General features: G+C 48.5%; 1 protein-coding gene across 1 annotated transcript in view; it reads left to right on the top strand.

Annotated features, from left to right (window-relative positions):
* The window catches only part of LOC128405612 (disintegrin and metalloproteinase domain-containing protein 10-like), a 31,221-nt gene extending 9,538 nt beyond the window's left edge, over positions 1 to 21,683 (top strand). The window contains exons 8-16 of the mRNA XM_053372416.1: positions 3,151 to 3,310; positions 5,888 to 6,048; positions 9,283 to 9,454; positions 11,535 to 11,679; positions 15,225 to 15,408; positions 15,540 to 15,639; positions 18,039 to 18,259; positions 19,730 to 19,826; positions 21,229 to 21,683. Of these exons, the coding sequence (XP_053228391.1) occupies positions 3,151 to 3,310; positions 5,888 to 6,048; positions 9,283 to 9,454; positions 11,535 to 11,679; positions 15,225 to 15,408; positions 15,540 to 15,639; positions 18,039 to 18,259; positions 19,730 to 19,826; positions 21,229 to 21,365 (1,377 nt within the window). The 3' untranslated portion in view covers positions 21,366 to 21,683. The remainder of the gene's footprint in view (positions 1 to 3,150; positions 3,311 to 5,887; positions 6,049 to 9,282; positions 9,455 to 11,534; positions 11,680 to 15,224; positions 15,409 to 15,539; positions 15,640 to 18,038; positions 18,260 to 19,729; positions 19,827 to 21,228) is intronic.
* Positions 21,684 to 22,322: the final 639 nt, after the last annotated feature.

Below are 22,322 nucleotides of genomic sequence, written 5' to 3'. Positions count from 1 at the left end.
ATTTCATCCACCATTCTTCTTTCGTCGGTAATTCTTCTTGCTTCCATTTTTGTGCCAATAATATTCTTGCTGCTGTCATTGCATATATATATATATATATATATATATATATATATATATATGCGCACACAGCTGTCTTCTTAGTAGAGTTTACAAAAAAATAATAATAATCCCGGGATGAGTGCCCTTAAGGCTTTCTTTAAAAAGAAAAAGAAAACACCTTCCTGGTAAAGAACAGATAATATTATCCTTTGCATGAGGATTTATTTACAGGAAGATTGGACTCTTCCTGAGTCCATATAGCTTAGTCTTGTCTACACTGACAGCACCTGCAGAAGGATTGTGTCCGTCCATCTGGTTTCTTCACACCAGGCGTTGATTTTTCTGCACCGCAAAATATCGCCTCTTCCTTGCCTTTTCTCTCAAGTAAAAAAATCCCAGACACCACAACGTTTCCTCATAGGGAGTTACTCCACCCCCTTGATTATACGGGCTGCCCGTTTTTGAATCTTGCCTAGCTTCACAGCACCCCCTTTCTGAGACAAGGCGGACAGAACTGCACATAGTATTCCAAGCCTGGTCTCGCCAGCAATTTGTATAATAATGGCATCAATGTCTTGGCAGCCTTATTGTTCTGTCTCTTTCCTGGTGATGCCCAAACGGTGGAGTTTGTCTCTTACCCTTGCTGCATGGGGGGGGGGTCAGCTAGCGGTGAAGACATTAGTGTTGGGGTGGAGAAAGCTTTGGCCTGGGGACCACAATGTGGCCCTCGGGGGCTTCCAATCTGGCCCACGAGGCAACTCCATCTCAGTCTCACCTTCTTTCTCTGCACCTTGGATTCTGACTCTTCCTCCTTTCCTGCCTGACTGGGAGACACTTCTTGGCTTGTTCTGTTTCCTCCAGAATAGCACTTTTCCTTGTTTTTATACTTATTGATTTATTGGAATATACATAGGCTGCTAATTCAAATAGAATAATAATACAGTGGTGCCTCGCAAGACGAAATTAATTCGTTCCTCAAGTTTTTTCTTCTTGCGAGTTTTTCGTCTTGTGAAGCACGGTTTCCCATAAGAATGCATTAAAAATCAACTAATGCATTCCTATGGAGACCGCCTTCAGACCAGGTCTGGGGACAGTCTGTCCCCGGACCTCTTCTGAAGGCTGGCGGGGGGAGAAGGACTTTTCTCCCCACCGCCAGCCTTCAGAACAGCCTTCTGAAGGCTGGAGGGGGGAAGAAAAGCCCTTCTCCCGCCGCTAGCCTTCAGAAGAGTTCCCCAGGGCTGCCTAGGCTGAGGATAGCAGCCTGCTGCCCGGTGTGAGGGGCGCTCTGCTTCAGAGCACCCCTCGCGCGGGGCAGACATTCGCAGCTTGGGGAGCCCTGCAGGACTTCCCCGCAGGGCTCTCCAAGCTGCGGATAGCAGCCTGCTGCCCCGCACGAGGGGCGCTCTTAAGCAGAGCGCCCCTTGCACGGGGCAGACATTCGCAGCTTGTCCCCGGAGATTTCCCTATGGGCTTTCGTCTTGCGAAGCAAGCCCATAGGGAAATTTGTCTTGCGAAGCCGCTAAAAATCGGAAAACCCTTTCGTCTTGCGGGTTTTTCGTTTAGCGAGGCATTCGTCTTGCGGGGCACCACTGTACAATAATAATTTATTATTTATACCCCGCCCATCTGGCTGGGTTTCCCCAGCTACTCTGGGCAGCTCCCAACAGAATGCAGTGGTACCTTGGTTCTTGAACTTAATCCATTCCGGGAGTGCGTTCGACTGCCGAAACCATTCACAAGCCAAGGCACAGCTTCCGATTGGCTGCAGGGGGTTCCTTCACTTGATCAGAAGCCGCGGAAGCCGCGTCGGATGTTTGGCTTCCGAAAAATGTTTGCAAACTGGAACACTTACTTCCTGGTTTGCAGCATTCCGGAGCCGATTTGTTCGACAACTTAGCCGTTCAGGAACCAAGATACAACTGTATTAAAAATGCAATAAAACATCAAACATTAAAAACTTCCCTGAACAGGGCTGCCTTCAGATGCCTTCTAAAAGTCAGATAGTTGTTTATTTCCTTGACATCTGATGGGAGGGCGTTACATAGGGAGGGCGCCACCACCGAGAAGACCCTCTGTCTGGTTCCCTGTAACCTCACTTCCCGCAGTGAGGAAACCGCCAGAAGCAGCAAGAATACTCATTGCAAAGTATTGGAAGACACAAGAATTACCCACCTTGGAAGAATGGCAGATGCAAGTAATCGACTATATGGAAATGGCTGAGATGACTGGCAGAATCCGGGACCAGGGAGAAGAGTTGGTGGAAGAAGATTGGAGGAAATTTAAAATTTATTTACAGAAGTATTGTAAAATTAATGAATGCTGATGACATTGAAATAAAATGAAGGGGTTCTAGTAATAAGAGATAAAAATTTGAAATTTGGGAGGTAAAATGTATAAGGACAAAGTAGTAGGATATGAATTTGCTGAACTAATTGTTAAAAAGGGATATAAAAAAGGGAGGCGTGAGGAAGTCAGGAAAATAAGTTAATTGAAGATAAATAATTAGAAAAGAGTGATTTGTGTTTTTTCCTATTTTATTTTGTGTGTGTTGACTGTTCTTCTTTTTTTTCTTCTTGTTAAATGTTTGTATTTTATGTATTGTGAAAGTTTGTATTGTTGTGTTTTATATTGTTTTTCTGTGTTTTTATTGTCCTATTTTTCTATTGTTAAACTTAATAAAAATATTATTTATTTTTTTTAAAAGAGGGAACCGCCAGAAGGCCATCAGCCCTGGACCTCTGTGTCCGGGCAGAACGATGGGGGTGGAGATGCTCCTTCAGGTCTACTGGGCTAAGGCCGCTTACGGCTTTCAAAGTCAGCACCAACACTTTGAATTGTGCTCGGAAACGTACTGGGAGCCAAGAAATAAACCAACAGAACAGGTTAACACTTATACATAAAACCATTCAATGAAAACCATATTTTAAAAGTTGAAATCACCAGATTACGAGTCCATCGCTCTTAACCACCACACCACACTGTCTCTGTGCAGGGTTTCAGGCAGTCCCTGAGGTGCCCTGGGTCAAAGTGGTTTCTAGACTTTGTAAATCAATGCAAAATACTAAAGCAGCGTCACGTGCCCAGGTGTGTCTTATCCTTCTTTCGCAGATCGTGGAGGAGGAGGACCACTCAGAGTCGCCCTTCATCAGTCCAGAGATGCTCCTGATGATGCACTCTAAAGCGAACTGGAACAGTTACTGCTTAGCTTTCCTGCTCACCGACAGGGATTACAGCGGAGTTCTGGGCATCGCTTTCAACGGACAACCTGGTGAGTGAGCGGTGTGGCGGTTCAACAGCCCCAGTCCTTATCTTTGGAAGGAAGAACATACAGCCACAGACCGACCTATGGGGGTAATTTTTTATTGCTCTGTTAATAACTCGCCACCCATCACCAAATAAATCTTAGATAAATACCGTATTTTTCGCTCTATACGACACACTTTTCCCCCTCCAAAAATTAAGGGGAAATATTTGCGCGTCCTATGGAGTGAATGCAGGCTCCTTGGCTTCAGCGATAGCAACACGAAGCCTCCAAAGCGCAGAGGGAGCGCTCCCTCCGCGCTCCAGAGGCTACACATTGATTCAGGGATAGCCGCCTGAAGCCTTTGGAGCGCAGCGGGACCTCTAGTTTGGGGATGGCTGCGCAAAGCCTCCGCAGGGCAGCGGGATGAAGGTGTCGGAATCAAGCCTTAGTCTGAGGAATTTGCCACTCTCCAGGCACCCGGCTTGAGTTCCTTGTTGACCTCCCCGTCTGCGACTCCCGGCAAGATCAGGCGAGGTCTCAATCGGCGATCCTCCTCTAACGTGAGAAGAACACACCACTCCTCCTCTGCCATCCCCAGGGAGGGGAAAGAGACAGACAGAAATGTATTTACATGCCTTTATTTCTGTCCTTCCAGCAGTACAGAGAAACGTGTCTGCACTCTCTTAACACCAACAGCAGAGAGAGAATAAACTCCTCCCCTGTACTTCCAGTACAGGTCAGATGACACTCTGAGCTAACATCCGGTGCTCAGTGGTGTGAATAGACTGTCCCTTTGTTCCCACGGTACAGTCATAAACATCAACATCCTGTTTGGCTTTCCAGCCACCTGGAGCTCGCTGCTGCATTGCTCCTTTTTCGTAACAGAAGGCACCCCGCTGTCCTGCGGAGGCTTCAAAGGCTGTCCCAGAAGCCAGAGCAGCGCTCCGTCTCGCTATTCTAGCTTCGGGGTTAGCGGCGCAAAGCCTCTGCAGGGCAGCGGGGTGCCTTCATCCCGCTGCCCTCCGGAGGCTTCGCAGGCTGTCCCAGGAGCCTCCACAGGGCACAGGGATGAAGGCTCCCCTTGCCCCGCAGAGGCTTCGCACGAAGCTAGACCAGCTATCCCAGCGGCTATCCCAGAAGCCAGAACAGCAAGAGGCTTTCCCAGAAGCCAGATCCCTCTTGCTGTTCTGGCTTCTGGGATTCAGAATTTTTTTTTCTTGTCCCCCCCCAAACTAGGTGCGTCCTATCATCTGGTGCGTCCTATAGAGCGAAAAATACGGTAATATAAGCCAACAACACGTCCAAAACACTGGCGACACAAACGTGAATAAGTTAACAATAAATAAGAGGATAGGGTTTTAAACACATACACACATTTAGAACCACAAAACAGGTTGGGGTTTTTTGACAGCTGCTCAGAGAACAGGGGGACATGATAAGTCTTTTCTCACACACACACACCCCAGACCCTGCTTTTGACGTATAAGGCCACTTTCCATGTTTCTTTGATTTCTTCTGCCTCACGAATCTTGTTGTTGTTGTTTAGTCGTTTAGTCGTGTCCGACTCTTCGTGACCCCCTGGACCAGAGAACGCCAGGCACCCCTGTCCTCCACTGCCTCCCGCAGTTTGGTCAAACTCATGCTGGTAACCTCGAAAACACTATCCAACCATCTCGTCCTCTGTCGCCCCCTTCTCCTTGTGCCCTCCATCTTTCCCAACATCAGGGTCTTCTCCAGGGAGTCTTCTCTTCTCATGAGGTGGCCAAAGTCTTGGAGCCTCAGCGTCAGGATCTGTCCTTCCAGTGAGCACTCAGGGCTGATTTCCTTCAGAATGGATTGGTTTGATCTTCTTGCAGTCCATGGGACTCTCAAGAGTCTCCTCCAGCACCATAATTCAAAAGCATCAATTCTTCGGCGATCAGCCTTCTTTATGGTCCAGCTCTCACTTCCATACATCACTACTGGGAAAACCATAGCTTTAACTATACGAACCTTTGTTGGCAAGGTGATGTCAAGGTGACGAATCTTACATTATCTTTAAAGAAAGAACCTTAGGTTTGTTCCCTGCCATCTCCAGGCAGGGCTGGAACAAGACCCTGGAATCCTGGAGAGTCGCTGCCAATCCATGTTGACAATATTGAGCTCCGTGGCCTCATGGTCTGACCTCCAATGTCCCTGATCTCTCAAGTTTGGGTTTTTTTCCTTGTTAATATCTACCTCCTGGGATGCGGGTGGTGCTGTGGTCTAAACCACTGAGCCTCTTGGGCTTGCCGATCGGAAGGTCTGTGGTTCGAATCCCCACAACAGGGTGAGCTCCCGTTGCTCGGTCCCAGCTCCTGCCAACCTAGCACTTCGAAAGCACACCAGTGCAAGTAGATAAATAGGTACTGCTCTGGCGGGAAGGTAAACGGCGTTTCTGTGCACTGCTCTGGTTCGCCAGAAGCAGCTTAGTCATACTGGCCACATGACCCGGAAAAACTATCTGTGGACAAACGTCGGCTCCCTCAGCCAGTAAAGCGAGATGAGCGCCGCAACCCCAGAGTCGTTTGCGACTGGACTAAACTGTCAGGGGTCCTTTACCTTTTTAAATCTACCTCCCAGGTGATTCTGGAGGGATTTGCTCGAAGCAGCGCACTTTCCAAGACAAGGAGGTCTCGATGAACACAGGGCTGATCACGTTGCAGAAATATGGACAGCTCCTTCCTCCGAGGATGATCCACATCACGCTTGCCCACGAGCTCGGACACAGCCTGGGCGCCTACGTAAGTTTGTTGCTTTTCTGGCATGGAAAAAGCCAGCTTCCCACACCGTTTCCTTTTGTGATGAGTGCACCGTCCTGGGTGCTGAGCTCAGATAGAACGGGCAATGCTGTGTCATCCGAAAAGGAAAGAGCAAGCTGACTTTTTACTGCTGATTCAGGCTCCACGCCGTGGCAACCCTACAATAAATGCATTTATTATACGTTTCCGAGCACAATTCAAAGTGTTGGTGCTGACCTTTAAAGCCCTAAACGGCCTCGGTCCAGTATACCTGAAGGAGCATCTCCACCTCCATCATTCTGCCCGGACGCTGAGGTCCAGCGCTGAGGGCCTTCTGGCGGTTCCCTCGCTGCGAGAAGTGAGGCTACAGGGAACCAGACAGAGGGCCTTCTCAGTAGTGGCGCCCGCCCTGTGGAACATCCTTCAGATGTGAAGGAAATAAGCAGCTATCTTATCTTAAAAAGACATCTGAAGGCAGCCCAGTTTAGGGAAGTTTTTAATATTTAATGCTATACAGTGGTACCTCGGGTTGCATACGCTTCAGGTTACATACACTTCAGGTTACAGACTCCACTAACCCAGAAATATTGCTTCAGGTTAAGAACTTTGCTTCAGGATGAGAAGAGAAATCATGCTCCGGCGGCACGGCAGCAGTAGGAGGCCCCATTAGCTAAAGTGGTGCTTCAGCTTAAGAACAGTTTCAGGTTAAGAACGGACCTCCGGAACGAATTAAGTGCTTAACCTGAGGTACCACTGTATTGTTTTTAACACTCGATTGGAAGCTTCCCAGAGTAGCTGGGGAAACTCAGCCAGATGGGCGGGTATAAATAATAATAATAATCACATGGCTCAAAGTCGGAGTTAACTCTTTATTAGCAAGGACACGATCTGCACAGACTTGGCAGTGTCTAATGAGGAAAGCAGCTCATCCCTCGTAGATCTTGCCCCATGGAAGTCCCCACCTCCCCACAGCTGCCTAAATCCCCTGCTCTCCAGGGCTTCCCCAAGCAATCGGAGACTGCGCTTGCTTGCATGCAGCCAGCCTATGCTCCACTCTTTTCATGCCTCTCCTGTTTCTCGCACACTGCAAGAACACAATTGAAGAGGGTGTTTGACAATGACAATGAACTTTATTACGGTCACAGACCAGGATAAAAAGCAATAACATATAAATAAAATGGCAGTTAGGATTTTATTTTTTTTAACTAATAAATGTTGGAGCAAATACAGTGGTGCCTCGCAAGACGAAATTAATTCGTTCCGCAAGTTTTTTCTTCTTGCGAGTTTTTCGTCTTGCGAAGCACGGTTTCCCATAGGAATGCATTGAAAATCAATCAATGCGTTCCTAGGGAAACCGCCTTCAGACCAGGTCCGGGGACAGTCTGTCCCCCGACCTCTTCTGAAGGCTGGGGGGGGGGCAAGGACTTCTCCGCTGTCCCGGGGCGATCTGAAAATGCTGGCGGGGGGCAGCGAACGCTGCGCTGCCGCCCGCCAGCATTTTAAAAGCCCCCGGACAGCGGAGACTTCTCCGCTGTCCCGGGGCGATCTGAAAATGCTGGCGGGCGGCAGCGCAGCCTTCGCTGCCGCCCGCCAGCATTTTCAGATCGCCCGGGACAGCGGAGAAGTCTCCGCTGTCCCGGGAAGGCAGGCGGGGGGGAGCAAAGACTTTTGCCCCCCGCCGGCCTTCAGAAGAGGTCCAGGACCTCTTCTGAAGGCCGGCGGAGATTTCCCTATGGGCTTTCTTCTTGCGAAGCAAGCCCATAGGGAAATTCGTTTTGCGAAGCACCTCCAAAACGGAAAACTCTTTCGTCTTGCGAGTTTTTCGTTTTGCGAGGCGTTCGTCTTGCGGGGCACCACTGTAAGGACAAAGAAACAAGCACAGGGTAAAACATCTGAATAAAATACAAGATTAAACACGGATAATGGATGGATAAAAACTGATAATTAAAACAGATAAGAACTAAAAAAACAAATAAAAACATGCAGTTAAAACTTAACTGTAAGAGCGTAAGAACTAAAAAACTTGCAGTTAAAACAACTACAGTGGTACCTCGCAAGACGAAATTAATTCGTTCCGTAAGTTTTTTCTTCTTGCGAGTTTTTTGTCTTGCGAAGCACGGTTTCCCATAGGAATGCATTGAAAATCAATTAATGCGTTCCTATGGAAACCGCTTGCCGGGCTGGCGGTGCGGAGAAGGGCTTTTCCCCCCACCGCAAGCCTTCAGGACAGGTACGGGAACAGAGGGGAAGGCGCGCAGCGCTTCTCCTCTGTTTCCGGAGCTTGCGGGGCTTGCGGTGAGGAGAAGGGCTTTCCTCCCCACCGCCAACATTCAGAACAGCATTCTGAATGTTGGCGGTGGGAAGGAAAACCCTCCTCCCCCTGCAAGTCTTCAGGACAGGTCCGGGAACAGAGGGGAAGGCGCGTTGCGCTTCTCCTCTGTCCCCAGACCTGTTCTGAAGGCTGGCGGTCCACCGCCAGCCTTCAGGACAGCCATCCGAAGGCTGGCGCGGGGAGAAGGTCTCTCCGCCCCACCGCCAGCCTTCAGAGCAGCCTTCCGAAGCCTGGCGGGGGGAGGAGGTCTCTCCACCCCACCGCCAGCCTTCGGAGCAGCCTTCCGAAGCCTGGCGGCGGGAGGAGGTCTCTCCGCCCCACCGCCAGCCTTCGGAGGAGGTCCGAGGACAGTGGGGAAGACGCGTTGCGCTTCCCTGCTGTCCCCGGAAATTTGCCTATGGGCTTTCGTCTTGCGAAGGAAGCCCATAGGGAAATTCGTCTGGCGAAGCACCTCGAAAAACGGAAAACTCTTTCTTCCTGCGAGCTTTCTGTCTTGCGAGGCATTCATCTTGCGAGGTGCCACTGTATAAGAGGCTGCAGAGTAGAAGCCTCTGAAATAGAGGACACTCACAGCATTAGAGACTGATGTGCAAATATGGTTAAAACAGACAATTAAAACAATGTACAACAATAAATTTAGAAACAATGTGCAACAGTAAACTATCCCAGGGAGTTGACTCGGAGTCACCAATGGAACCGAGTTTGGGGATTTTCATGCCAGACTATTTTGAGTTGGGCGATGGTCTGCGCCTACAGATTTGTACACAGAATCTGGCGACCATCCAGGTCTTCTTCTGATCTCTGCCTAACAGCAAAAGGTTAAATTTTTGCTTTTGCGGGAGGTCGGTGAGCCTCACCAGTAGGGGATCAATGAACTTACTACGAAGAGGGTGTTTGTTTTTCAGCACGACGAAAGCAAAGAGTGTTCCAGTTTCCACATCGACACCACCAAGGGGAAGTACCTGATGTTCAGCTACGCCACGGATGGGGAAGAATTCAACAATGACAAATTCTCCCCATGTAGCCGCGCCTACATTGCAAACCTCCTGAAGCTCAAGAAGGACAACTGTTTTGTTGGTGAGAGCGCCTGACTGTCCTTGGGTGCTTGTTTAAACCCGCTGCCTTATATTGGCTGAATTGGTAGGGGAATGAGTTATTTAGGGCTGTCAAAAGTAGGAAGGGATGGATCAGACTATTTTCCTTCCACGGGGCCCAACAGAATCTTCAGTCCACTTTTCACTGTCTGCAGAATTATTAATTTCTTAAACACATAAAAATTTGCATTTAAATCATTGCAATTTTCCAGATGCACTTTCCATAATAATAATAATAATAATAATTTTTATTTATACCCCGCCCTCCCCAGCCAAGGCCAGGCTCAGGGTGCCTAACAAGCTATAATAAAAACAAGTTGAATGAATACAACTTAAAAACAAAATTAAAATACAACATTAAAATATTGAAAGATTAAAATATTAAAATGTAGCCTCGCAGGAGGAGAAGGAAAGGAAAAAAGAAAGAGGGGGAGGGAATTAAATTGGCTCCAAGCCAAAGGCCAGGCGGAACAACTCTGTCTTACAGGCCCTGCGGAAAGAAATCAGATCCTGCAGGGCCCTGGTCTCATGAGGCAGAGCGTTCCACCAGGCCGGAGCCAGTGCTGAAAAGGCCCTGCCTCTGGTTGAGGCTAATCTAACTTCCTTAGGGCCTGGGACCTCTAGGGTGTTGCTATTTATGGACCTTGAGGCTCTCCGTGGGGCATACCGGGAGAGGCGGTCCCATAGGTACGAGGGTCCTAGGCCGTGAAGGGCTTTAAAAGTCAAAACCAGCACCTTAAATCTGACCCTGTACTCTACCGGGAGCCAGTGCAGTTTGAAAAGCACACAGCATTATATTGAACTAAAGCCCTACTCAGAGTAGACCCATCGAAATGACCAAACTTCAGTTAGCCACGCCCATTGACTTCAATGGGTCTACTCTGAGTAGGACTTACTGATAAGCTCAGTAAGCAATATCTTTTCCAGCATAGCAGGAGGTTGGATTAGATGCCCTTTGGGGGTCTCTTACAACTCTATGATTCTATATCTCTTTGGATTTCCTGCACATCCTATAAGATCCAGTTCTGCAGGTACGATCCAATTTTCGCAAGGCACAGCTGTGAAACGAAAAGAAAAGCTCTCGGACCCCTGGGAATTAATCAGGACACAATCCAACCACAATATGGGTCAAGCAAAAGTGTGGATGAATCCTAAGAAAGCAGGCAATGTGAGAACCAATGTGTTAGTTAATATTTGGTTAAAAGTAGAAATACTATAGATTATGGTAAAATAAAAGGAGAATTCTCTGGATATCCAGGTTTGGGGCAAGTTTTCTTTTGTGAGAGAGCTCCAGCAGAGATTTAAAATATGCAGCAAAGTAAATTGTGGAAATATAGGTTGTTAGACTTTTAAAATATCCCCTCTCAAAGTTCCTCCCCTTCCTTCGCCATAGAAAGAAACCACTTTTGGTAAGTTACAAATGGTTTACTTACAAAGTTTCCAAAGGTCAGATTCACGTGTTTTTCCATATAGCAGCAGCAAAAAAACGCAGGCAGTTTAATTTAGGTTCCCAAAATGGTAAAATGTTTCTAAATCATATGTATAAAAACACAAAGATGGCTTGCTAAAGCCAGGTGGTTAGAGCCCCCAGCTTAGACCCCTTATTGGTAGGGTTCACATGGTGGAAGCGGGAGAACAAATAGTTTGGTAAGGTACGTAGAAGAGTTTGGATTTGATATCCCGCTTTATCACTACCCGAAGGAGTCTCAAAGCGGCTAACATTCTCCTTTCCCTTCCTCCCCCACAACAAACACTCTGTGAGGTGAGTGGGGCTGAGAGACTTCAGAGAAGTGTGACTGGCCCAAGGTCACCCAGCAGCTGCATGTGGAGGAGCAGGGAATCGAACCCGGTTCACCAGATTACGAGTCTACCGCTCTTAACCACTACACCACGCTGGCTCTCGAGGGGTGTGTGACCTAGCTAAGCCTGGCAGGACAGCTTACTCTATGGTCTTAACCCCTTCATGCATTAATTAGGATTAAGCACGTTGGTTACATGAGGCTGGATATATCCCAGAACTGCATCTTTTCTCCACAACCTCTTCTTTGGCATTTCCCTTCTAGAAACAGACCGCCCCATCTGCGGGAACCGGATTATGGACCCAGGAGAGGAATGTGACGTTGGCAATGATGCCACAGACCCCTGCTGCTATGGTGCGGCAGAGCCCAGTGGGATCCGTTGCCGGTTGAAACCGGGAACTCTGTGCAGGTAACGGTAGGGACATGTGGCTCGCTTTGCCCTCTGCTTTCACAAATTTGTGCTTATAGTACTCACCGTTAAATCTCTCCTCCATCCTCTCTCCGTACTCCACGAGCTCACCTGCATAGCTGTCAACCGTCCCTTATTTGGCGGGAAAGTCTCTTATCCCAGTGCCGTTTCCCGCTGCTGTCCCTTATTGATGATGTCCCTTAAATTTCCCGGGTTTTAAAGAAAGCAGCTCCTCTCCCTCCTTCCCTTCCTGCCAGCCAGGGAGGAGGGAGGCTCCAACTGTGTTGCTTGGCTGCGTTGCTCACCCAATGAGTCTGAGAACGACTGGGGGGTGGAGCTTGCATGCCTTGTGCCGATCAAATCAACCGCGTTGCCTGGGGACTCGCCTTTGCTCAGCGCTTCCCAGCGGAGAGGTGACGGTGGTTTTCCTTGCTGCATCTCCTTTGCCGGGTTGCTGCGCTGTGGGAACCACCGCTTGAGGCTTCGTTTGCCTGCTGGCTGGGCTTTCTGCCTTTGGCTCGGAGGGGCTCAGAAGTTGAACCTAGCTGTGCTTGGAAAATCCCTTATTTTGGCTGCTGATCCCTTATTTTCGAGGCTGCCGGTCCCTTATTTTCAAATCTGTAAGTTGACAGCTATGCTCATCTGTTCCTTTGCCCTGTTTTGCCTCTTCCTCTTATCCCCCCCCAATAATTTTTATTAAGTTTCATACAAATATGACACATACTGTAAAACAAGTAACACAAAAATTAAAAAAACAAATAAAACTAGTAAGACGAATAAAAACAAAAAATATAACAACAAACACATAAGCAACACAGATTAATTAATTAATTAAACTTCCAATCTCTTAAACTTATTATTTGACTTCCTGTAGTCCCTCCCATCTGAATTTCCTTGTATCTGAATGTAACAGTTTTCCAATATCATAATTCCAAAAACAATATTCCATTTATAATCAGATTTCTTAACTTTCCTTGACATTCTAAATCTCATTTCTTTAACTAACTCCTAATTTAATCCTAGGCCTGTTTGGTACTTTCAAGTAACTTCTAGTTTTTAACATTACAATATTTATTCAAATAGTCTTCCAATCTTCTTGACATTCCCCTTCTTTCTGGTCGCAGATCCTACCGGTAAGGTCAGCTAGCTTCATAGTAAAGGTAAAGGGACCCCTGACCATTAGGTCCAGTCGTGGCCGACACTGGGGCTGCGGCGCTCATCTCACTTTATTGGCCGAGGGAGCCGGCGTACAGCTTTCGGGTCATGTGGCCAGCATGACTAAGCCGCTTCTGGCGAACCAGAGCAGCACACGGAAACACCGTTTACCTTCCATCCGGAGCGGTACCTATGTATCTACTTGCACTTTGAGGTGCTTTTGAACTGCTAGGTGGGCAGGAGCAGGGACCGAGCAATGGGAGCTCACCCCGTTGCGGGGATTCGAACTGCTGACCTTCTGATCGGCAAGTCCTAGGCTCTGTGGTTTAACCCACAGCGCCACCCTCAGCTAGCTCCATAAAGTCCATCAAAATTCAAGCAGCGGTTGTGGCATACAAAAATACCTTTATATCTTTCTTGAGCAATTCAAGACCTGTTATTCCGGGGGAAAAGGCCTCTGGTTGTTTTGCCTCCTCCTCTTAGGGTCTGCGTGCTGCACCCTGAGAATCTCAGCTCTCTTTATTTGTTTTTAAAAGAGAATGTTTCGGGCCTTAAGGTTCAATAGGTAGATCAATTTGAAAGCAGACAGAGATAATCCTGGGTGTTCATTTTCCTCTATGGTTTGGTAGAAATTCTGGGCTGTCCATTACATGTGTGGATGACAAAGGCGTTGAGTGTTTTTTTTAATCCTCCGGCTTGTCAAGAACTCATCCCATCCTGAAAAAATGAGAATGGCAGGAGAGAGAGGTTTAGCACAATCCTTTTCCTCGGGTGCTTTATCTCTACATTGTTTCGGGTTTTCTGATTCAAGTATGACACACAAACATCCACGCAGGGGTGTCGTTGCCCAGGGTCACAGTGGTGTGTGTGTGATAGACCCATTAATTTTTGGGAGGTGGGTTCCAGCAGATTATCTATGTCAGCATCCTACAAATCCAACTCCCTCTAAGTTACCGTATTTTTCGCTCTATAGGACACACCGGACCACAAGACGCACCTAGTTTTTAGAGGGGGAAAGCAAGAAAAAAAATCTCCCAGAGCTTCTCGGGGCTGCGGGGGAAGCCTGGGTCCCCCCCCCAGCCCCAAAGAAGCCAAGACAGCCAGCAGAATCCATCCCGCTGGCTGTCTTGGCTTCTGCCATAGCCGCGCAACCTCTCCAGCCGGGAGCTAAACCTCTCCAGCGTGGCTAAAGAAGCCAAGACTGCGAGCGGGATGGATCACGCTTTCTGCCTTGGCTTCTTTAGCCTTGCGCAGCCTCTCCTGGCTGGAGAGGCTCCGCGCGGCTATGGCAATTCCCCCACCTCCCGCAAAAGCCCATAGTAGCCGTGCACCCTTTAAGGAGCATGTGGCTCCTGCAGGCTTTTCTACGAGGAGGGAGAAGGGACTAACTGGCCGCATCAGTCCCTTCTCCCTCCTGGGGAAAAGCCCGCAAGAGCCGCGCAAAGCTTGTGTGCGGCTCTTGGGGGCTTTTCCTGCCTGCCTCCCCCCTGCATTCGCTCCATAGGACACGCAGACTTTCCCCCTTAGTTTTTAAGAGGGGAAAAGTGCGTCCTATGGAGTGAAAAATACGGTACATTTTGCACCAGTTCATGCCTTGCTGCTGCAAATTTCTGGGGTTAATTGCCCTCTAAGTAGCTAAAGAAGGAGCCTAATAGATCATCAGATTCCTCACCCAACTTAGATTTGTAGTTTTGCAAGAGAACATCCATAGCTAAGGGTAATGGCTCTGCTTTCTGCTTCCTCCTCTCCCCAACTTCCATTCTCTGGAGAAGAGCTTGAAATGGGCTTCATATGAACTCCATTTGAACAGCCATAATAATAATAATAATAATAATAATAATAATAATAATAATAATAATAATAATTTTTATTTATACCCCACCATCCCCGGCCAGAGCCGGGCTCAGGGCGGCTAACACCAATAAAATTCCAGTAAAAACATAATAAGAAAAAAAGAAAAAGAAAAAAACAATTTAAAATACAGGTTAAAATGCAATTTAAAATGCAGCTTCAATTTAAAAGTCAAAACCATAAGGGGAGGGAAACATAAGGGTCAGACTGAGTCCAAACCAAAGGCCAGGAAGAACAGCTCTGTCTTGCAGGCCCTGCGGAAAGATGTCAAGTCCCGCAGGGCCCTGGTCTCTTGTGACAGAGCGTTCCACCAAGTCGGGGCCAGCACTGAAAAGGCCCTGGCCCTAGCTGAGACCAACCTAACCACCTTGCGACTTGGGACCTCCAGAATGTTGTTATTTGTGGACCTTAAGGTCCTCCGCGGGGCATACCAGGAGAATGTCATTAGAGTGGAAATAAGTCCGCAGAGTGGTCCAGTTGAGGATTTTGCAGAGCATGTTGGATGGTTCTTTCATGTATGTGTGTTGTTGTTTTTTAAGCCCTAGCCAGGGACTCTGCTGCAGCCACAAATGTGCCCCCAAACCCCGAGGGGAGCGATGCCAGGCGGAGACTGACTGCGCTTCAGAAAGCACCTGCTCTGGGACAGCAGCAAAGTGCCCGGCACCCCTTCCGAAAGCAAACTTCACCCTCTGCGGCATGCAGTCCCGGGTGTGTCTGAACGGGGTGAGTTTTCACAGAGTTGGAGGCTATTGGCCATTGGCCGTGACGTCCAGGGGGATATCTCCAATTTCCTGGTGCACTCTGCCTTCCAAATACTGGCAACTGAGAGCCTTCCTTCCTTTGTCTCTTTCAAGCTCTGTGTGGGTTCCCTCTGCATGCGCCACGAATTGGAGCAGTGCGATTGCGTCACCGATTCCCTGAGAGAGAGGTGCCAGCTCTGCTGCCAGCTTCCAGGTCCTAATTCATTTTTTATTCTTTAAGCAAATGTATTATGGTGATAGCGTTGCAAAAACCAAACTCTACAAGCATCTCTTATTACAAAGAAGTGTGTGTGGCGGGGTGTAAATCCTGGATAATTTGTCTTCCTTGCATCAGGAACAGGAGATGGATCTTCATTTCACTTGGTCCCCTGGCCACCAGCGAGAGAGAAAACTGGATGCTTATAATCCATAGGAAAATAACTCCAGAGCAGAAGAGGCACTAGAGCCATGTGGATTTTTTTGGGGGGGAGAACACCCTCTAATGCACAATTCACAGTAAAGGGACCCCTGGCCATTAGGTCCAGTCATGGCCGACTCTGGGGTTGCGGCGCTCATCTCGCTTTACTGGCCAAGGGAGCCAGCGTACACTTCCGGGTCATGTGGCCAGCATGACTAAGCCGCTTCTGGCGAACCAGAGCAGCACACAGAAAAGCTGTTTACCTTCCCTCCGGAGTGGTACCTATTTATCTACTTGCACTTTGACGTGCTTTTGAACTGCTAGGTTGGCAGGAGCTGGGACCGAGCAACGGGAGCTCATCCTGTTGCGGGGATTTGAACCGCCGACCTTCTGATCGGCAAGTCCTAGGCTCTGTGGTTTAACCCCCTAGGGAACCCCCAAAGGAAAACTGCTCAGAGCCCAGGGAGGGGTGGTGGGATGACAATGAGTGGTCAGAAGGAGAAGACTGGGACGAGGAGGAGGTGTCGGAATCTGAAGAGGCAACAGGGTTTACTGAGCAGGAAGAGTCTGTGGCAGAGAGAAGTCAAAAATCGGAGGCTGAAGCAAGAGAGGTGGGAGGCCAAGAGACAGAGAGGGGTGGAAGGTCAAGAGGCAGAGAAGAGTCCAGCTGTAGCCACGGGTGTCTTCTCCTTCTGCTGCAACCAGCTCTTCTTCCCCCTGGACTCACAGAATCAGGAGAGGCATGAAAAGAGCGGAAGAGAAGTTAGCTTCATGCAGGCGTAGTCTCAGATTGCTGGGGAAAACCCTGGAGAGGAGGGAACTTAGGGAGCTGTGGGAAGGTGGGAGCCTTCAGTCTTGGCAACTGATCCATGGGGGCAAGACCTGCCAGAAGATGAGTTGCTGTGCTCATTAGGCCTGACACCCCTGTGCAGATCGTGCTTTTGCTAATAAACAGTTAATTCCCACTTGCATGGTGGCTCACTCCTGACAGTTCCCCATCTCTGATTGTTGTTGTTGTTGTCGTTTAGTCGTATCCGACTCTTCGTTACCCCCTGGACCAGAGCACGCCAGGCCCTCCTGTCTTCCACTGCCCCCCTCAGTTTGGTCAAACTCATGCTGGTAGCTTCGAGAACACTATCCAACCATCTCGTCCTCTGCCGTCCCCTTCTCCTTGTGCCCTCAATCTTTGGACGCCTTCCGGCCTGAGGGGCTCATCTTCCAGCGTCATAACTTTTATATGCCTGTTGTCTTTGTCCATGGAGTTTTCTTGGCAGGGATACTGGAGTGGCTTGCTGGTTCCTCCTCCAGGTGGATCACGTTTGGTCAAAACACTCCACTATGACCTCTCCATCTTGGGTGCCCTGCTCGGCATAGTTCATAGCTTCTCTGAGTTATTCAAGCCCCTTTGCCACGGCATGAATCCATGAAGGGGTCCCCATCTCTGATAGAACATGTAAAATCTACACAGAGGACAACTGCCCCTGCCCAGTTTTCATTGATTCAAAATATTTCCAACACGACTTCTGAGTCTATTCATTTTTTTTAAAATAAATGTTTATTAAGGTTTTACAAAACATAAAAATCATAAAATCACATAAATCAAACAATCACATATAACAAAACAGAGAACAGAAAACAAAAAACACACAGATAGCAAAGAAGAAGAAAAAAGAAGAAAAATCCACTTTTAAATTTCAAAATTCCATATCCCTCTGTCCTGACCTCCTCACATCTCCCTTTTTTGTGTTCCTCTTTATTCCGTCAAATTCAGCAAATTCTAGCCCTCTTTCAAGCCTCATTTATAATTATATGTTTCCACTTATTATGTCTCTAATTTCCCTTATCTTGGTCCTTTACTCCACCTTGTATACTTTGACATAATATTGTTCTAGTCATACCCCCCTTCTCCTTTTTAAGATTCTTCTTTTCATAGCTCTTTTAACCATATCCCAAATGCCGTGTTACCTTCACATCCCACATCATATTAACACTCAAACATTTTACAATATTTCTGTAGATAGTCCTTGAACTTTTTCCAATCCTCTTCCATACTTCTGAGTCTATTCAGCTCTAATTTATTGAACAGCCTCCAAGGAACTGAATGCAGGCAGGCAAGAAAAGGAAAATTGAATTTAGACTGCCCCTGAGCCTTATTGGTCTTGGCTAACTCTCTTTTCCTAAACCACTTCTGCCAGGGAGAGCCGACACGTGTGCCAGCACTGCCTCTGCCACCTGGGGCCGTTTCTTCAACGGCTCCGAAATCCTGCTGATTCCGGGTTCGCCGTGTGGGGGCAAGGCCGGCTACTGCGACAAATTCCACATCTGCCGATTCGTCGATGAGGACGGGCCCGTCGCGCGGGTGAAAAACTTCATCCTGGACTTCATCGAGATGGAAGACGTCGCCACCTGGATGAAGGTGAGGCGCAGGTTTCAGAGACCCTCCGTGGCTCGGTGAGAAGATAGCTCAGTCGGTAGAGCGTGGGACTCTGAATTTCTGGGTCGTGGGTTTGAGCCTCACGTTGGGCAAAAGATGCGTGGCAAGGGGTTGGACTAGATGTCCCTCAGGGTCCCTTGCAACTCTACAATTCTATGCAGGAAGAGTCCCAGCTTCAGTCTCCAGTTGTTGTTGTTGTTTAGTCGTTTAGTCGTGTCCGACTCTTGGTGACCCCCTGGACCAGAGCACGCCAGGCACTTCTGTCTCCCACTGCCTCCCGCAGTTGGGTCAAACTCATGCTGGTAGCTTCGAGAACACTGTCCCACCATCTCGTCCTCTGTCGTCCCCTTCTCCTTGTGCCCTCCATCTTTCCCAGCATCAGGGTCTTTTCCAGGGAATCTTCTCTTCTCATGAGGTGGCCAAAGTACTGGAGCCTCAGCTTCAGGATCTGACCTTCCAGTGAGCACTCAGGGCTGATTTCCTTCAGAATGGAGAGGTTTGATCTTCTTGCAGTCCATGGGACTCTCAAGAGTCTTCAGTATCTCCATACAATTATAGATGTGATGGCCTGGGATTCGGACTCAGATGTTGAACCTAAGAGATCCCAGCCTCCACAGGATTCCCCGCCTCCAGAACCAGCTGTGCTGGGTCCCCAGGTGCAGGCACCAGCTGAGTCTGCTCTGGCTCCTGAGGTGATGGAGACCCATTGCCTGCAGGTGCTCCACTCTCAGCCCCGTCAGAGGAAGCTGAGGTTGCCTCTGGGTCCGGTAACCCTCCAGCCTCTCCTGAGCTGCAGAGGCTCAGGGCAGAGAGGCGGAGGGCTCGCCTCCAGGCCAGGAGAGGCGAGTCACCAGAGGATCGGGGCCGCCCTATGCCTCAGGGCACATAAAAGCCAGCCAGCCCCAGTCCCAAGTTGTGGGAGCAACATTGTTGGTTGCTAGTTCCTGCCTGAACCCTGTCCTGCTTTCCTGCCTGAGCTCCTGACCTGCCCTGGCTCCCTGCTTGCAAGCCTGTTCCTGACTTCACCCGACTCCCTGCCCTGCACCCAGCTTCAGCTACTACGGACTGCCTCCACGTTGCACCTTTGGCCACGGACCGGACTTGGACCTCGCCTCTCGGGTAACCCACGGGACCAGCACAATAGAGTTGGAAGGGATCCCTAAGGATCATCCAGCCCAACCCCCTTTCAACACGGGAGGGAGGTGATGGCAAAGACCCATGCCCAGACCCATAGCAAGGAGGGCTTATGAAAATCAGAGGCCCCTCCTGTTGTGGTTCAGTGATGGAGGGCATCCTTGAGCCTGCGGATTCAATCTATCTCCAGTTAGGTGCGAGGAACGTGCCTCTGACACCCAATTTAAGATTTTGACCTTGGCTAGGAGAACACGGCCGTCTGGATTTGGAAACCATGACCTACTGGCTTAGCAGTGGCTTCCCCTTCTCTCTCCGCAGACACGCTGGTGGGCCATCCTTCTGATGGTTTTGACTTTGGCCGCGATGATGGCAGCAACCATCTTCCTCTTTGGGAGGACGGTTGACACTGAAACAGGTACTTTTGGGGGGAAAGGTGCATTTCAGCATTTTAATTCCCACCCCATCCTGTGGCCTGTCTTGCAGTGTCAGAACCCTTTTGAGATCTTTACCGACCGTTGGCAAGGTAAGGCGAAGCGAGTTGCAAAATTCAGAGACGTTTTCAAACAAAGGGTGTACTTTAGTTTGGCTATTTCAAATGATAACTTTAATAATAATAATAATAATAATAATAATAATAATAATAATAATAATAAATTTTTAGTTACAGAAAGGTAGCCTGTAAGACCTATTGCAGTCGTTAAGAGTCGTCAACAGGCTCATCACAGCTATCTGCCAATCACCCATTCCCACCACCCTTCTGAGTAATACCCCTCCCCACCTTCTCACTATATAGAGGGATCTGGCAACTTCTGTTTCAAGTGTATCTGAAGAAGTGTGCATGCACACGAAAGCTCATACCAAGAACTAACTTAGTTGGTCTTTAAGGTGCTACTGGAAAGAATTTTTTTTTTTTGTTTTGAATAAATTTTTATTTATACCCCGCCATTCCCGGTTCAGGAAACTGGGCTCAGGGTGGCTAACAACAAATTTAAAACACTTAATTGTAGAAGCATCATAAACGACAGTATAAAAACATGAATAACAATAAAATTCAAAGTTCAGAAATCAATTTGGAGAAAATCCATCTAATAAGCATTAGATAGTCACCAGGGCTAGCTGGCTGAATTGGTCCTACTTGGGCCAGCGAGGGGAGAATTAGCTGTGGGGTCTCAGAGTGGGTAATCTTCATCATCATCATCATCATCATCATCATGCTGCTGCTGCATCCAACTATGTTCTACTCAAAGTAGAACCCATTTAAATTAATAGACCTAAGCTAGTCATATCCATGTATTTCAGTGGGGCTATTCTACATAGCAAGAGGGCCGCGGGTGGCGCTGTGGGTTAAACCACAGAGCCTAGGACTTGCCGATCAGAAGGTCGGCGGTTCGAATCCCCATGACGGGGTGAGCTCCCGTTGCTCGGTCCCTGCTCCTGCCAACCTAGCAGTTCGAAAGCACGTCAAAGTGCAAGTAGATAAATAGGTACCGCTCTGGTGGGAAGGTAAACGGCGTTTCCGTGCGCTGCTCTGGTTCGCCAGAAGTGGCTTAGTCCTGCTGGCCACATGACCCGGAAGCTGTACGCCGGCTCCCTCGGTCAGTAAAGCGAGATGAGCGCCGCAACCCCAGAGTCGTCCACGACTGGACCTAATGGTTAGGGGTCCCTTTACCTTTACCTTACTCTACATAGCACATGCAAAACATGGCTTGCTTTGGATGAGCACTTCTGAAATCCAAAAAATCCAGGCAGCGCGCACCTCTCTATCCCTCGCCTCTTATGAGAGAGAAGCTGAGTGATTTCCCCCTCATTTCCTGCAGATGAGAGAGCGACGAGGGCTTCCGATAAGAAGATTTCCCTCAACCAGCACCCAGAGAACCAGCATGCTTTCTTCTACTGGGAACACGAAGAGATCTATATCGAATCCCTGCGGCAGGAGTACGAAACCGTTATATAGAGCCCCCCACTCCTTCAAAAGGCTATGTTTGAATCTCCTGAGCCTGCAGCTTCTCAAGGAATCCTAGAGTTGGAAGGGACACCGAGGGTCATCTAGTCCAACCCCGCCTGCAATGCAGAAATCTCAGCTAAAGCATCCATGACACATGGCCATCCAATCTCTGATTAAAAACCTCCAAGGAAGGAGACTCCACCACCTCTCGTGGAGGTCCGTTCCATTGTTGGGACAGCTCATACTGTCAGTTTTTCCTGATGTTTAGTTGGAATCTCCTTTCTTGTAGCTTGAAGCCATGAGTTCGAGTCCTACCCGCCAGAGCAGGAGAAAACAAGCTTGCTCCATCTTCCATGGGGCAGCCCTTGAGATATTTGAAGATGGCTATCATATCTCCTCTGAGTCTCCTCTTCTCCAGGCTAAGCGTGCCCAGATCCTTCAACCGTTCCTCATCAGGCTTGGTTTCCAAACCTTTAATCATCTTGGTTGCCCTCCTCTGCACACCTTCCAGCTTGTCAACATCCTTCTTAAGTTGTGGTGCCCAGAATTGGACACAGGACTCCAGGTGTGGTCTAACCAAGGAAGAAGAGTGGGACTATGACTTCCCTTGATCTGGACACTAGACTTCTGTTGATGCAGACTAGAATAGAATCATAGAATCATAGAATCATAGAATCATAGAATCATAGAGTTGGAAGAGACCTCAAGGGCCATCGAGTCCAACCCCCTGCCAAGCAGGAAACACCATCAGAGCACTCCTGACATATGGTTGTCAAGCCTCTGCTTAAAGACCTCCAAAGAAGGAGACTCCACCACACTCCTTGGCAGCAAATTCCACTGTCAAACAGCTCTGACTGTCAGGAAGTTCTTCCTAATGTTTAGGTGGAATCTTCTTTCTTGTAGTTTGGATCCATTGCTCCGTGTCCGCTTCTCTGGAGCAGCAGAAAACAACCTTTCTCCCTCCTC

Source organism: Podarcis raffonei, chromosome 18 (genome assembly GCF_027172205.1).
Source record: "Podarcis raffonei isolate rPodRaf1 chromosome 18, rPodRaf1.pri, whole genome shotgun sequence".
Lineage (NCBI taxonomy): Eukaryota > Metazoa > Chordata > Lepidosauria > Squamata > Lacertidae > Podarcis > Podarcis raffonei.
The sequence above is the reverse complement of the archived record's forward strand: the minus strand, read 5'-3'. Positions and strand labels throughout refer to the sequence as shown.